The sequence below is a fragment of the Nestor notabilis genome, unplaced genomic scaffold (assembly GCF_000696875.1).
Source record: "Nestor notabilis isolate BGI_N333 unplaced genomic scaffold, ASM69687v1 scaffold30511, whole genome shotgun sequence".
NCBI classification, from domain to species: Eukaryota; Metazoa; Chordata; class Aves; order Psittaciformes; family Psittacidae; genus Nestor; species Nestor notabilis.
In genome coordinates this window covers 1-15,872 of record NW_009914732.1, presented here as the reverse complement: position 1 = coordinate 15,872, position 15,872 = coordinate 1, and the positions used below count along the sequence as shown (strand labels likewise).

Below are 15,872 nucleotides of genomic sequence, written 5' to 3'. Positions count from 1 at the left end.
TCTATGATTCTATGATTCTATGATTTTGTATTCTTTCAAGTAAATGTTTAATAAAAGAAGCCATCAGACGAATCTGCAGTTGCTTTTACACAATTTCAGTGTAACGTCCTGTTTACCAGCCTGTTCACAGCCTGAGCTCACTGAAAATGAGAATTTCCCTGGCTTTGGTTGCAGAGCTTCTCTCACCCTGTCCTCTTTGGTCTGGAGGAAGCTGGGTCGCATACACACACTGGCAGCTGCAACAGGATGAAAATACCCACAAAGGATTCTGGCTGAATCTCATTTGACAAAACATTTTCAATGGTTATAAAAAAGATTTGTTTCCATATCTGAGCTGTTTGGCTTTTTCCAGCTTGGTTGCAGACTCAATATGGGTTTTGTTGATGCTCTTTTCTAAAAGGAAGTCCATCTGTGGTTTGTAACCATGATGTGTACAGTTACACCTCACTGTGTGCCTGAGATTCAGAAGTGGTTTCAAACCCACCTTTGTAAACAAGGGGTCCCGGTTTATTTTAACAGTTACTCCTCCTGTTCCAGACATGCACGTGTTTGTGTGTGTGCTCACGTACAGGCATCAAGATTGCTGGGAGCTCCATGGAGCTGGAAGTAGGTTCATGACAGCAGTGATTTATGAGGCTTAAAGAAGCATGGAAGAGGTGGGCATGCGCTTTCCTACCTGCCAACAGCCAGGACGTTAGGGCCTTCCTGCATCTAGGCCACCACATTTAGTAATTGTTGTTGTATCTGACGTACATGAATTTCTCCAGTTATTTATCTTGTTTGTAATCTTGGACATTTTGATATCGTCCTAAGGAGCTTGAACACAGTGAGAAGGGTTTGAGAGATTCTGTCAGATGCTGGCAGAACTGACCTACCCTGTTGCCTTGCCACTGGCAGAAGAGCAAACATCCTCTCCTTTGCTTCCTATGGATCAGAACCAGCAGGTAATGACTCTGAATTCATCTTCCCACACCAATTCCCACCTCATGCTGCTGACGGGATGCAAGGAGGCTGAACAGGACCGTATGCATGGAGGTGGCATTGCCATGACCAGTGCCCAAACCCCTTCTCTGGCAGAAGACATGTAGTGGTGTTTTCTGCCACCTGAGGAGCACTGAGAGGCATTTCAGATGATGAAGTACAGAAGTCCAGGAGAGCTCTTATTGCAGTGAGATCTACCGTTGTTTGTGCAGGTGATTAAGGTGAGACTGCCTTTATTGCCTCTCGTGGATGCTCTCACCTGGTTGAACTCTCATGGAGCTGTGACACCAGGTCTGTATCTCACAGCACCCAGCTGAAACTCTTCGTCTGTGCTGCAAACATGCCTTGCAGCCTGGGCTATGTCAGACCGAGCAAGCAGGAGCAGAATCTTTACTGTGAGGGTGCTGAGGCGCCGGCACAGGGTGTCCAGAGAAGCTGTGGCAGTGGTTGGAACTGGATGAGCTTTAAGGTCCCTTCCAACCCAGATCAGTCTGTGGTTCTATGACTGTACGAATCCCGTTTGCTTTCCTGCCATTGGAAGGAGCAGTGTTGTGCTGGAGTTTATTTGTCTGGCTGCGCAGCAACTTCTTATCTTGGGTCTCCCATTGCTGTGCAGTTTGATTTTGTGTTCCCCAGTGCTGTGTTCTGGAGGCATTCACGTGGTGTGCCCGCGGTCTGTGCTGTATTGTTGCATGTCTTGTGCCATCCAAAATCGTCTTGGTGGGTGTTCCAAGCAGCTGCCATGATACAACCCATCTTCTTAGCAGCCAGAAGTGCTGTGAGCTATGTGTCTTCTTCTCCTCCTCATCTTGATATATTGTAATGGATATGGAACCACGACAAACCCATAGAAGTCTTGCGTATGGTATACCTTGCCAGGAGGACTCTGGTACCTAGCAACTGTCTGTACATGCTTGGTAAAGATGTTTTGTTAATCAGGTTTACATAAGATGGTGCTTGGAGAACTTTATGTAGAAACAAAATGGTCTCCCTGGGTAAAAAGATTGTTTGGGACTCCCTGCCACATTTTAATGGAGGTCCACAGTGAGCTGGAAGTGGGCTTCTGACTGACACCTATTTTAGCATCACATCAGGAGTGTTGGATGAAAGATTCCAGTCTGACTGTACTAGTGTAAAAAGCACCTAAGCTTTTCTTTGAGGTAGCCGTGAGCAGTCAGCATGGCTGCATAGTAAGTGCTTATCGGGGTTTGGGTTTTTTCACTATTAGTTTTGTGCTTGCATGTTTGGAGGTGGACTCAAGCTAATGTAATATTTGCTTTTATGTATTCCAGCTGTGTGGGTGTTGAAGAAGAAGAAGCACCAGATATCGACATCTATCATTGTCCAAATTGTGAGAAAACCCACGGGAAGTCTACTTGTAAGTACACTGGCCTGGCTGGTCCCCAGGCACACTTGAGGTTCTCTGTATTCAAACAAAAGAGGCTTTTTTTTTTCCCATTACAGAAAGACACACCTAAATATCATGTATCATAAATAATGGAATTCAAACTGTGAGGTGAAAAAAGATGTTAGAGAGAGAAAACCATGGGCTGGATAGTTGATGCAGCTCCCTGCCTGGCCTCAGGCAGCGTGTCTGAGCCGATGCAAGGCACCTTCCTGGGGAGCTTCAGTCCCCAGTCCCAGCAATGAATCCCAGCCTGGTTTGGGTTGAAGGGACCATAAAGCTCCTCCAGTTCCAACCCCCGCCACGGGCAGGGACACCTTCCACTAGAGCAGGTTGCTCCAAGCCCCTATTTCCAACCTGGCCTTGAACACTGCCAGGGATGGGGCAGCCACAGCTTCTCTGGGCACCCTGTGCCAGCACCTCAGCACCCTCACAGGGAAGAGCTTCTGCCTAATGTCTCCTCTGAATCTAATAGTGCTTCCTTCTTCACATGAGTAAAAAATTGTGAAGGCACTTAGTACTGTGGGCTAGAAGCATTGTACAGGGGCAGCTTGTTGTAATACAGTGAGCTTTGGAAACTACATGGTGTTTTTGTCTGTGGATGAGAAGAGTAAGAAACAGTATGTTATGCTTGGTCTGGATATAAAACTGTAGCGATTTCAGTGGCAGTCAAAATTGTGGGATGCACTGAGGGTGCCAATTCTTGCAGTTCTTTCACAGGAAAATGTTCTCCTGAGTAAAAGTGACAGTTGATCTCAGTGGGAGTTTTGTCAGGGAAAGAACTGTAAGATGTTTGCTTTGGTCAGATTAGTTCACAAATTCTTTCTATTATACAATGGGGGGGAAAGGAAAGGAAACCAATCCTTGTAAAAGATGAAATGTTTTACTTGAAAGGCATTTCTTGTAAATAAGCAACAACGACGCATAGGTTCTTGCTGCTTTGCAACCTGACAGCAACACAGAGAGGAGCAGCACTGTGCTCCTCTCCCAGGAGCTGAATGAATCACATTGCTCCTTTTTTAGTGTGAAACAAGGGATAGCTGGAAACCGGCTTTTCCTGTGTCAAAATTCAGTCATTTGAAAACCAAGCAATTATTTGTGCCTTAGAAGTTATGGTGTGAAAGATTTCTGGGGGAAAAGTGAACGAATCAGAAATGTTCATTTTGGGGTCAAAAATGAGAATAATTTTTCCACTAAGACTTTCTCAAAATCAAGTGTGAACTGGGAACCTGAATGACCTGCAGCAGTTCTTGCCTTGCAGGTAGTCTGCTAACAACTTGGGCACAAGCAGGGCACCCACAGATTGCGCAAGCTGCAAAAAACCCTCGGGAGGCTTGTTCTGAAAGGCTTAACAAAATCAATATGGCCCTAATTTAAATAATGGTTTTTCTAATGTTTTGTTGGAAGATTTCTGTCAAACACACTGGAAATTGGTCAAAACAAATAACCACGAATCATCTTCAGGTGACCTATTTGGAATTAGAATGGGTTGTGTTGACAAGGCGGGTATGACTCCAGACACTCCCAGGCTGTGACTGACCTGGTGCAGAAGCAGCAGCACAGGATTTCCAGTCCCTGTGTTTTGTGTAACGTTGAGATGTGTCTGATGCTTTGATTTCTTTCACTTTGCTTTGACTTACGAATGATGAAAGGCACCTACTTTTCAGTGTGAAGGGGAAAAAAAAATCAGGAGCAGCCAAAGTTTATAATCAGGAATTATACATATCAATTCTATAAAAACTGTGTTGCCATATCTTAGAATTCAAGTGATGAATGTTTCAGTAATAAGATCTCAAGTTTACTGTACCAGTTAAGATGAGGAGAGTTGAATCAACAATTGTTTTCTGATACTTTAAGAAGGTTTTTTGCTATCCAATTCTCTTTATCCAAACATAAATCCGACTTGGAAGCGTGTCCCTCAGTCTGCACTGCGCAGCACAGCAGAAAGTGCTGCTGGGGCGTTGTCCGTCATTGTAGCATGACGGACGTGCATGTAATGTATGAGGTTATCAGTGTGGTAGGAATACAGAACATCATATCATCCTGCAGCACAGCAGTAGGATTTGGCTTCCTCCCTTCAAATGCAGTACAAACAGTTTAATGATGTACAAGACCATGTATCAAAGTAGTCATGTGTAAAGATTTCAGGAGCATTTGAACATTAGTTATTGGTAACCTTACCTTGACTTTTGGTGGGGTGCAAGGGGACTGGTTCCCAAGCTGCACAACCATTTTCACCATCAACTTGTAGAGTTATGAATCCTGTTGACAAATGAGGCTGTTATCCTGCAGCCCCTCCATGTGGAGTGCAATAGTCCAGGGAAGATGACCAATAAAATGAAAACAGGAACAGCTTGGCTTACTGCATTCATCGTCAGGCATTTGTATGCAGGGCATCCTCCCCGCCACTGGGGCTCTAGGAAGATGATCACTTTCATTTGCTTCTTAACTGGTACAATATATATTTAAACCAGTTATCTAGCACGATCAGTTTTGTAATAAATGAGTAAGAGTTGTTCCAGAGCCAGTAGTTCACTGGTAGGATTTAATGATTGCAAGATTAGCAAAGGGAAACACAGACACCAATTGTCTGTTATGCAACTTGCCTGAATTTAAAAATACACATGTATTTCTGGAGCACGCATTCCGCAATATATGTTTTCCAGATGTCAAATTTAAAAATCATTTTCCTCTTCTTACATTTTTCCACTTCACCAAGGTGACTTAGTGGCTACTATTGCAGAAGATTGCTTCCTGTCATATGACATTTGAAGCCATTTGGTTTAATGAAATTTGTAGGGACTCCTCTTTAGGAAAAATTACACACATTCATAAAAAATCTTCTGACATCATTGAAATAAAATGTGTTTTGTTGAGGCAGACTTGGCTCATTTCTGTAACACGATCTGAAGTGTTTTCAGTTGGGTTGCTGTCTTGTTTGCAGCACTGAAAATCAGGAGGAATTCTGTGGAATCAGTGCAGTTACATAGATGCAAGCAGAGCAAAGTCAGGCTGAAACTGTTTATATGAAATTACAACCTTTAATATAAACCAATAGAGGACTAAGAGGGTGCTTCTAGTTATCCCTTCTTTATAAATACATGTGAAATAATCTAAGTATGCTTTTGAAGTGTAGAATTAGTTACTCTGAGATACAGTTTTCATAAACATATGCTTCCTCTTCTCTCTGAAGGGTTTTCTGGAGAAAACCCTTTTTTTTTGGACCAGGTTATACTTTCTAAAGGTCAAATTTGGATCAGAAAGTTCTGCAGAGAAAGAAATCTGTAATAAGTTAAGAAAAAGTGGCCTTTGTGGCCAAAGCTTGTATTGGTTGCACATGTTAATGGGCCTTCAATGAGTACTGTGGTGTTCATAGTAAAGATGAAACTTACAGAGAATGGCTGAACATAGGCCAAATATTGACTGTTTGATGTAGCATGATGGACTACAGCTTGCTGCCGTCCGGGAGATAGCACCTCCTGGGGAGCCTTCGGGTGGCAGAGGCGTCCTTGTTGCTGCTGCATCAGAGGTGAATGCGAAAGGTGGAGGGGAGAGATGGGTGGCAGAGGGGATGGGAGAGGTGGAAGCCTGCCGGTGCTCTGTGCTGAGAGAAATAGCTCCCTGGTGCTTTCTGAAGAGTTGCAGTGAATTTCTTAATTCAGCACTAAATTGCCACTTTGATTTCTCAACACTTGGTGCTACCTGAAGTGCAATAAAAGAACACACTAACATGACAAGCTCTTTAATTTTCACTGTGGCAAGTGACCCCTGTTTCACTGGGACTTGTGCTAAGAGTCCCAGTGTTGGTTTGGATCTGCTGCGGGGGGAGGAGGCAGCTGTTGGAAAGGGAAGGAGAGGAGGAAGGTTTGGCATTCATGTAGGGCTTGTTTCCTTTGTTACCAGGAGCATTGAATTAATACACTAAGCCTGAGAGTCATTAAGATAAAGAACTAGCAGCTTTAATGAATATATCCAGCTAGGCTGGAGAGCTGCATGGAACTAATAAAACCAACATGCTTTGTGCAAAACCTGGGACGGATTCATGGGGAGATAACTTGAGTTATTCCAGGGTTGTGGTTGGGAAAACAAAGTTAGCTTTTCCCGAACCTCATTTCTTATAGCTGCGGCCTCCAGATTCCTTTCTTAATGAAAAAGTATGTAGATCCATCTGAGCATGACTGTGCAAAGAGTGAGGAGAGTGCTGTCCATGTGTGGTTACTGAGGAGTCTAGTTCCTTTCCTGGCATTTTTGAACAGTGAGAAAAGCATAAGGAATCTTGATTTTGGGGATAAAATACTGAATTACGTGATGTAAAACAAGGATGAAAAATAGAAGTAAGATGTGACATATGAAAATCCTACTAACAGAGGTTAGTAGAGGGAGTAGAGGGACAAACCAGTTTACTACCAAAATAAGCATGTCTGGACAGACTGTGGAAGGAGGAATAGCTGAGGTGCTGACTAAAAGGAAAAGCGGGACCAGTTTTTCTTGCTCTGTGTTATCTGGTTGTCAAAGAGGCAAAGCAGAACTGCACTGACATTTGACTTACTTATTTGTGCTTATTCCAGCTGATCATTTTTCCATGAGAACTTGCCTATATGTCTTTTACGCCCTGGCAGCGCAGTCAAGAGGCCTTCTGCTGTCATCACCTCCAGGCCTAAGCCTGGCTTGCCTTTCAGAACCTAGGAATAAGAGCAGCTCTAAAAATTGCATTTGTGGTGCCCTTGCATCTTTTTTTTCCCCTTCATTTCTTTTTCCTTTATGTGCATGCTGTGTGCAGGGTGTAAGCCAAAGCCCATCAGAATTGATGTCAAACCTGCCACTGATGCACAGGCCTTTAGACTAAGGTAATTCATGACAAATATGTTCATAAAGATCTATACTGCATATTGAGAAGGCAGAAAAGTGGCTTTATAAGAGTTTCACGATAAGGATTAAGTGTGTAGTCTGGCAAGTACGGAATGTCCAGAGCCTGTGTTTGCATAAAGCCTGCGGTAGCTGTGCAGCTCAGTAATTACCCGTCTGGTTGCCCTTATGTTACAAAACGAACACTGTTCACTCTGTAATAGATCTTCAGGCTACAGTATAATTGTCTAATGGTGAATTGAGAGCAATATTAAAATTTGCAGTGCAGCATAGTGGGGGTTCCCTCTTTTCTGCTCACATAAGAAATTAAATGAAGACTTGTCCTTCCTTCAGATGTCTTAATAATTATCTTCTACTTAACAGACAACACTGTCCAATTCATTCTTTTTCAGTGAAAAAGAAAAGGAATTGGCATAAACATGATACTGGACAGATGACAGAGGTTAAACCTGTGCAGAATGGGAGCCAAGTCTTCATAAAAGAACTTCGAAGTCGTACTTTTCCAAGGTATGTTGTTCAGCCCATTTCCTTTGAAGCTGCTGCTACTCCTTGCTGAAAGCATTATACAGTACAGAACAAAGAAGTTTAAATGAACACTGTTTTATTACAGATGTCTCAGGCTCTTCCCTTTTTTATATCTGTGCAGCCATATTCAAATCTACTCTTGGTTAAGCCCTGTTCCTGTGGATTTCCATAGAATCTAGTACTTGTGAAGACAAGGACAAGAGCATGTTTGGCCCCTACCACATTTGCTTGCATAAGAAATTAGCCAATTTATTGCACAGAATTATCCAGTTCTCAATAATTCTAATGGTTGTGCTTGAAGTCTGTCTCCATCTTGAAAAGAACAATGACATCCTCAGTTGCTGCAGTGACAAAGGCTCTCTTATTTGGGGTAATGAATAGTGCTAATTGTTAGGTGACATGTTCCACACTTTATCAGGCTGCTTCACAGCCATTTGTAAGAGTGATGATTTTCTTCTGGTTCTTTAATGTAGGCCTTAGCCAAATAAATCTCTAATTATTAATGACTAATTATTTTAGAAGAATCCTTAGAGACTGGTAAAGTGTGCTTCGTAAACACAAAACTTCTTCTTACAGCTGTGTCCCTTCCCTTCCCCTTCCCCTTGCCCTTCCCCTTCCCCTTCCCCTTCCCCTTCCCCTTCCCCTTCCCTTTCCCTTTCCTTTTCCCCTTTCCCCTTTCCCTTTCCCCTTTCCCTTTCCCCTTTCCCTTTTCCCTTTCCCTTTTCCCTTTCCCTTTCCTCCCTTTCCCCTTTCCCCTTTCCCCTTTCCCCTTTCCCCTTTCCCCTTTCCCCTTTCCCCTTCCCCTTTCTCCTTCTCCTTTCCCCTTTCCCCTTCCCCTTTCCTCTCCGCCACTTTCCTTTCTTTTCCTTTCCACTCCTTTCCTTTGTGCCCTTTTCCACCCCTTTCCTTTCCTATGACCTGGGGCGCCCTCGAAGATTGCCCTTACCTCTGCAGTATCTCTTGAGTCATCCCCAGACTGTAGAACACCAACATGGACCCCATTTGTGTTTGTTTCTCACATAAACATGCACATAAGAGAACTCTGCTGCCAAATTCAAGTTTCTGAGGGAGAAGCCTCTGTAGCCAAAAGAAGCACCTGCAAGATTCAGGCCTCTGACATCTTCAGTCGTGCCATAAGTAAGACAAAGTCTTGTTGAGAAATTTTCTCTTCTAAAGAAAAGGAATGAAATCTGCAGATGTTCACAGAGCAAACCCCATCCCTCATCACTCAGAATGTGATGAGCACAAAAAGGGAGTCTCAGTTTGGAGACAGAAACATCATTGCTGATTCCCAGCACATGACAGTAAATTACAACCCATGGTTAGTCCCTGGGTGAGGCTCAGATCAAAAGGAAAGTAGAGAGAGCAAAAAGGCAGAAAATATCATTCATGTTATTCTGCTCCTGAATGTTTAATACCAAAATAGCATTAAAGTAGTAACAGTAGCAGTAATAATAATTAAATTGATGGTTCATATGCTTCAGTGTTAGCGCCAAACTCTCCATTTTAGCATGATTATTACTAGGTGCTGTGGCACATCAGTCTTAAACAGGTACACAAGATATATATGGACACTGTAAAGTAAGTGCAGAGGTTTAGTGGTAAATCATGTGCTTCTGGCTCCTTAAAACCTCAACCCTTTGCACATTGCTGGTATGTGGTACCAGTGCTCACCTAAATGAGGTACACTCCTTTTAATGCATTATTAATGAATTTGCCTCCTCATCAGCCATTGCCAATTCACCCCAGCTGGGGTAAGCCAGAAATAAGCTGGTTTTCTACAGCTTATCCCTATTTGCATCTGGCCACCTTGTCCTCCGGGGGTCAAACCCCACTGGGGCAGCCTGAGCAGGCCCTGGGCAAGGGGTTCACCCTCTGTGGTGGGGTTGAAGGAGGAGCCCCCATAGCTAAAGGGCATCTGGAGCTTCACTACAGGTTGGGCTTCATGGGATGGTGACGGTGGTGAGGCATGAGCGTGCTGGCCACCATGGTGGCCCTCGCAGCCTCATCCCCTTTCCCACTGGATTTTGGTGCTATATGAAGACATGGGCTGTAGTTCAGAGCTGCTGCAGAAGATGGCAGTCATGTATTAGCCTTACCTGCCTGGGAGGTAGTGCTTTTTGGGGTGAACATTCAGTTTTGCTGTTCCACCACACCCAGCCATAGCCATGGCCTGCTACATGGTTTTTGGAGCCCAGTTGGCAAACAGCACATGGGCCGGGTGCTTTTGGGACTGATGATTCTTCATAGACAGTCACTTTTCACTCTGAATTCAGAGTTTTACTTGTGAAAAGATCTAGAAATCAGACTTGAATTTCCCTTGCGAGTTGCCAGTGCAAGTACCTGGTCTTCTAATGGACTGGCCCATTCCTTAGTCCCTTTGAAGCCTTCTCAGCTACTTGAAAATGATCTGCAGAATATTTCCTGAGCAATTTATTTGACTACTTAAAAATGATTTGCAAAGTATTTCCTGGGCAATTTATTTGAGATTCTGTAACGTTTTTAATCTTGCCTTCTTTAGAGTGGAGCATTTAACACAAATTTTTTAAAGATTCATCACAGGTAACTTGAGAGTTGATAGTTGAGGAAAATGGTCTTTCACTGTCAACTGTTATTTTAGGAGTTTCCAGTAGTTGGTGCATGAGGCTTCAGCGAATCAGTTCAGGATGATTTTAGTGTGCCCTGCGTGCTTTGCAATAAATAGCTTTTGGGCTTCTGTCTTATGCACCTTATTTGCACCTGATTGCTTACTCATAACCCTTCCTTTCAGTAGGGAAATGCAGAATATGCCAAACCCCTCACCATGGAATCTGTGTTTACTTTTTCAGTGCTGAAGATATAGTTGTGAAAGTGCCAGGCAGCCAGCTAACAACAGAGTATTTGGAAGAAAATGGTTTTGCAGAGCCCATCCTCGTCCCAAAGAAGGATGGCCTGGGTTTGTCTGTACCTGCTCCCACCTTTTATGTCAGCGATGTTGAAAACTATGTCGGTGGGTATCTGGTGGCATTGTGCTGTTTTGAGCTTGGCTGCTTTTAAAAATACATATATTTGTATAAAAAAATGTAAAATGTACTTAAAAATACTGTCTATGTCCTGATTTATGCTAATGTTAACGCTTGTTATGTGGTGGTAGCTTGTAATTAGCAATCAGTTCATTCTTGTTTCTTGTACCAACTTGACAATGAACCCAAGCCAGGCTGCACTGTACATAGCACTGCAGTAAAGAGACAGTCATAGTAGTATCAAGAAATAGTTACTTCAGGCCAGGTCTTAATTGATTACCTCCACTTCACTTTGTATGGAAGGAATTACCAGACTGAGGCTCCCACTCTGCAAAGGCAGGCCAATTTTTAACACTGGTGTCAGAGCTATTTTCATTGCTGCTGGTCATTTGGATTCGTTTTGGCATTCTCCTATCTCCACCCTGAGCAGGGTATTGTACTGCATCTTCTCACAAGTCATCACATCATCCCACCTTGGAAGACATTCCTTGGCTGAGAGCCATGGAAGCGCTCTGAAGTTTCTTCTCTTTGTCTCCACATCCTGCTTCCTTTAGCATGTGTATTCTCCTCTCTTGTCTTTCTCCTCTGTGTCACTTTCTATCTGATTCCATCTCCTTCCAGTCCTCTGGCAAGGCATCACCCATATGGAGCCATGATTCCAGCTCCAGTGTATCTGTATTTCACAGCCACTTTATCTCTGCTAACCACCTCCTTCTCCTGCCGCTGACCTATTCCCCAAACTAGAGGGTTCTCACCAGCCACTGCTGCTCTTGATTGTATCTATAGTCATGTTCAGTGAGATAACTACGAATAAAGGAGAATTCAAGACCCCTGATTTTATTGTTATCTCTATCCCATTGCTTCTACAGGAAACATATTTTCCTTGCCCATCTGGTACACTTAGCAGATTTTCTTTTGTGACCTAGGTGCTCCTTATGCATCTGTTGGCTTTCTTTTAGCCTCTAGCTGAAATAATCTGCCCTAACAGAACTGTTAGCGCAAAGCTGAAGGGAAGGACACAGGTTGTTTAATCTGATGCTGGCACCAGATTTAAAAGTGAATGGCACAAATACGCACTGGTCCAACCTCCATGGGGTTAGTTTGCCCGAATGGGATTTCCCAGGCAGGGATTTATCTCACTGATTTGTAGTTTATTGCATTGGATCTAGAATGTCTTTTAGAAATGACCTGAAGTAAGCAGCAGAGGACAAAACAACACAAAGGAGGCTGCCAGATGCATTATTACTGTTCCATGAAAAAACAAATGGAATGTTTTACCTCTCGTAATGTGAAAAAAGCTATGAATGAAACACTGGGAGAGGAAAAATGCAGCCAATTAAAACTGAAGGGAAGAAAGACTGGAGAGATGCTTTTCATGCAAAAAGGATAAGAGAGTGTGCTTAGAAATGAGCTCTCTTTATAAAGCTTTGACTTTCTCCGTGTGTTCTCTGGTTTGCCCAGTGTACAATTCCATTAATTGACTAAGAGTGTTAGTATTAACAGTGGGGATTTGTATCCAACTACATCTGTCAGAGGAAATGTGTAGATACTAGGAGATTATTCTCTGTACTCTAATACAGAGAGGATGGATTTTTGATAGGTGTAATTTGGGGTAAAATAACAAAAAGTCAATTTTTTTTGTGACACATCTGAAATACCACGATAAAATTTGGGAATTTTCCTGCAAAACTCCTCCTTAAGTATAGATTTAAATTTTAATTTTTACTTAAAAATTTAAAACACAGCATTAAAGAACTTGCAATTTTGGAAAATCACCTTGACCTGTGCAGTGTTACACACTATCTACAATCACAAGAATTTTACAGCATGATGGTAGGGATATACAGGAGATATATATATGTATGATATGTATATATATATGATATGTATATCTGTGGATATACAGGTATTTGCATATAATATTCACCAAGCAAATAAAATCTATAATGAAATTAATAGATTCAAAATAAGATTAATCCTTTAAAGATAAAACCTGGAGAAATGATTATGTCAGGGGCATGAATACAAAAGCATCGTTTTATGCATACATGTTTTATGTATATACACATCTTTTAAAGATATATCCTAGAATCCCAAACTGGTTTGTGTTGGAAGGGACCTTAAAGCTCATCCAGTTCCAACCCCCTGCCACGGGCAGGGACACCTTCCACTAGAGCAGATTGCTCCAAGCCCGTGTCCAACCTGGCCTTGAACACTGCCAGGGATGGGGCAGCCACAGCTTCTCTGGGCACCCTGTACCAGCGCCTCAGCACCCTCACAGGGAAGAAATTCTGCCTAAGAGCTCACCTCAATCTCCCCTCTGGCTGTCTGTATACATACATAATGTATGTATATGTGTATACAGGGAAGATACAAAGGCTAGGAAGATCAGAAAATCAAAAGATTGAGATGTTCCTTGAGATGTTAACTCATCCCTGAGCACACAAAATGGGGCAAGTCAGGCTGCCCTTCAATCTCTCTTTTTCACTGAATTCATTTATAGGACCAGAGAGGAGTGTTGATGTCACTGATGTCACCAAGCAGAAAGACTGCAAGATGAAGCTCAAGGAATTTGTGGATTACTACTACAGCACAAACAGGAAGAGAGTCCTCAATGTGACCAACCTGGAGTTCTCGGACACGAGGTGAGAGCCCAGCTTGCTGCACCATGTGGTGTCTGGGGTGTGTGGTTGGGTTCAGCTGGGACAGTCTGAGCAGCCTCTGCTGTCTCTGGTGGTTTCTTCTTTAGGAAGTGGTGTTTAACCTTGGGACAGCAGCTTCTTGTCACTCTGGCTCTCCACTGCATCATCCATCTGCAGCCAGTCCAGGCAAGGCACAGAAGTGAAAGTGCTATTTGCTGTATGAGGAGAGTGGCACACAGGGGACTAACTGGGCCAGCATTTGTCATGGTAATTCTTGCCTGCATACCATCAGCATTTGTGTGCCATCAGCATTTACACAGCAGAACAGAACGTTCTGTTACTTTTCAGTTTTATTTTAACTCCAGTAGTATAGGTATAGTTATTTCAGTGCAACTGTGTACTAGAACATAACTTGATGCTCCAGGAATGAATTCTCTGCCTTGCCTGGAAGTGAATGACAACAGAGTATGTTCCTCATATGATATTAAGGACTTAGATGCAACTTGATAGTTACTGGTAAGACCAGAGAAAGGAGGACAGAGATGACCGCAGAATCCTAGAATCATAAAATAGTTAGGGTTGGAAAGGACCTTAAGATCATCTAGTTCCAACCCCCTGCCATGGGCACTAAACCCCTCGCACTAAACCATGTCACCCATGTATCTGTCCAGCTTGGCCTTGAACACTGCCAGGGATGGAGCATTCACAGCTTCCTTGGGCAACCCATTCCAGTGCCTCACCACCCTCACTGTAAAGAACTTCTTCCTTATATGTTATCTAAACTTCCTCTGTTTAAGTTTGAAGCCATTCCCCCTTGTCCTACCACTACAGTTCCTAATGAAGAGTCTCTCGCCAGCATCCTTGTAGGCCCCCTTCAGATCACAGAATCCCAGACTGGTTTGGGTTGGAAAGGACCTTAAAGCTCATCCAGTTTCAACCCTCTGCCATGGGCAGGGACACCTTCCACTAGAGCAGGTTGCTCCAAGCCCCTGTGTCCAACCTGGCCTTGAACATTGCCAGGGATGGGGCAGCCACAGCTTCTCTGAGCAACCAACAAATTCTTTGGACAACTAATTTCCTTGGAGCATTCTTTTTTAAAACACATTGTACAGTAGTGAGCATCCTACCTGCATCGCACTGGATTGAGTGCATCATATGTTGTTTACTGAAATCTTCCATTGAAAGTAGCAGAGAGTAAGTAGGTGAGGTGTGGCTTTAGGCAGAGCATAACATCACTGAAATTGTTATGGTTCTGTAATCCTATACCATGTATTACAGTTTTAGTTCCAGTGCTTTTGCAAGCTCACCTGCAACTTGTATGGCAGCAGTTCACAACTCGAGTGATGCTGAGATCTCAATGGGCAGTTAGGGGATGATGGTGCAGACTAGCTCTGAACTTGAGGCATAGGTGCTTTACTGGGGCAGTGAGCCATAGGTAATGGTGCTGGAGATGTGAATGTCACCAGCCCTTAGTGACGGGAAGCTCATTTTTCTCTTCATGCTTTATATTATAATTAGCTGATGTAAATGCCTAAGAGTTCAAGTTACTGCTTTGTGCTTTACAGAGCTGTATTCATCACCTGAGCTGTGCTTTTATTGCAGAAGTAAGGAGATGCATCTATGACTTACTGAAGTTCGTGCAACTGTGCAGATAATTTTCAGTCCTTCTGAGGAGCTGGTGCTTCTGGAAGGGCAGCATCAGAGAAGGAAAAGATTCCTTTATGTAAAACGATGAGAAGTTAACAGAAGATGATGAGAGTTAACATAAAAATAAAGAATGGTTGTTGTGGGGAGGATTCCATTTTAGTGAGAAGACTTCAAGTGGTCTTAAAAAGAAAGCTGATGAATAATTACAAGCTCATATTTTGAAAGCCGTTACCTTTAGCTCTGTAGTTAGTGTTTTAGGAGCACACACCCATTTCTGCAGAAAGCATCTCCAGTAATTACAGGCTTCAAAGATTACCAGGATCTTCTGTTGGGATTTTTTTAGCCATTATCCCAGAATAACAGGAGGTCTTTTGTTCCGCGGGACTGGTGGAGCTGTCACTCAGCTCCCGCTGATTTAGACATTAATAAGCAAATATTTTATTTCTTAACATAGGCACTGACACTCTAATTGAATGCACTGCTCCATCTTGCCCTGCCATTTGAAATGGAGCTATTGTTATTAGTGGTTGACAGTGAGCATAACTGACACATGGGAGCATTTAATTTCAGTTTGAAGTGCAGATACTCCTCCTGACGTGGTATTTTAGAACATCCAACAGTGAACCTCCACCCCCTGCAAATATTAGTCCAAGATTTTGGACTATATAAACATAAAATTCAGCACATTCTGGGATTAAATACTTTTAATATCTGTTTATTATGCCACTACATCATCTTAATGATGATTTATAGTATATATTACATATGTAATATAAACATAAATGATATATTTATATATTATGA

The 15,872-nt window shown here is 42.8% G+C and overlaps 1 protein-coding gene across 1 annotated transcript; it reads left to right on the top strand.

The window, feature by feature from the left end:
- The first annotated feature begins 2,160 nt into the window (after nucleotides 1-2,160).
- LOC104412944 (lysine-specific demethylase PHF2-like) lies at nucleotides 2,161-13,428 on the top strand. The gene is made up of 5 exons (XM_010023793.1): nucleotides 2,161-2,171; nucleotides 2,274-2,359; nucleotides 7,645-7,759; nucleotides 10,606-10,766; nucleotides 13,283-13,428. Exons 1-5 carry the CDS (start codon nucleotides 2,161-2,163, stop codon nucleotides 13,426-13,428), a joined length of 519 nt encoding a protein of 172 aa, XP_010022095.1.
- The last annotated feature ends 2,444 nt before the right edge of the window (nucleotides 13,429-15,872 follow it).

Excerpts from the sequence above, each read along its gene's own strand:
- LOC104412944 (XM_010023793.1), top strand. Across the intron at positions 7,760-10,605 it reads CGAAGTCGTACTTTTCCAAG|TGCTGAAGATATAGTTGTGA; the intron begins GTATGTTGTTCA and ends TTACTTTTTCAG. Across the intron at positions 10,767-13,282 it reads CGATGTTGAAAACTATGTCG|GACCAGAGAGGAGTGTTGAT; the intron begins GTGGGTATCTGG and ends ATTCATTTATAG.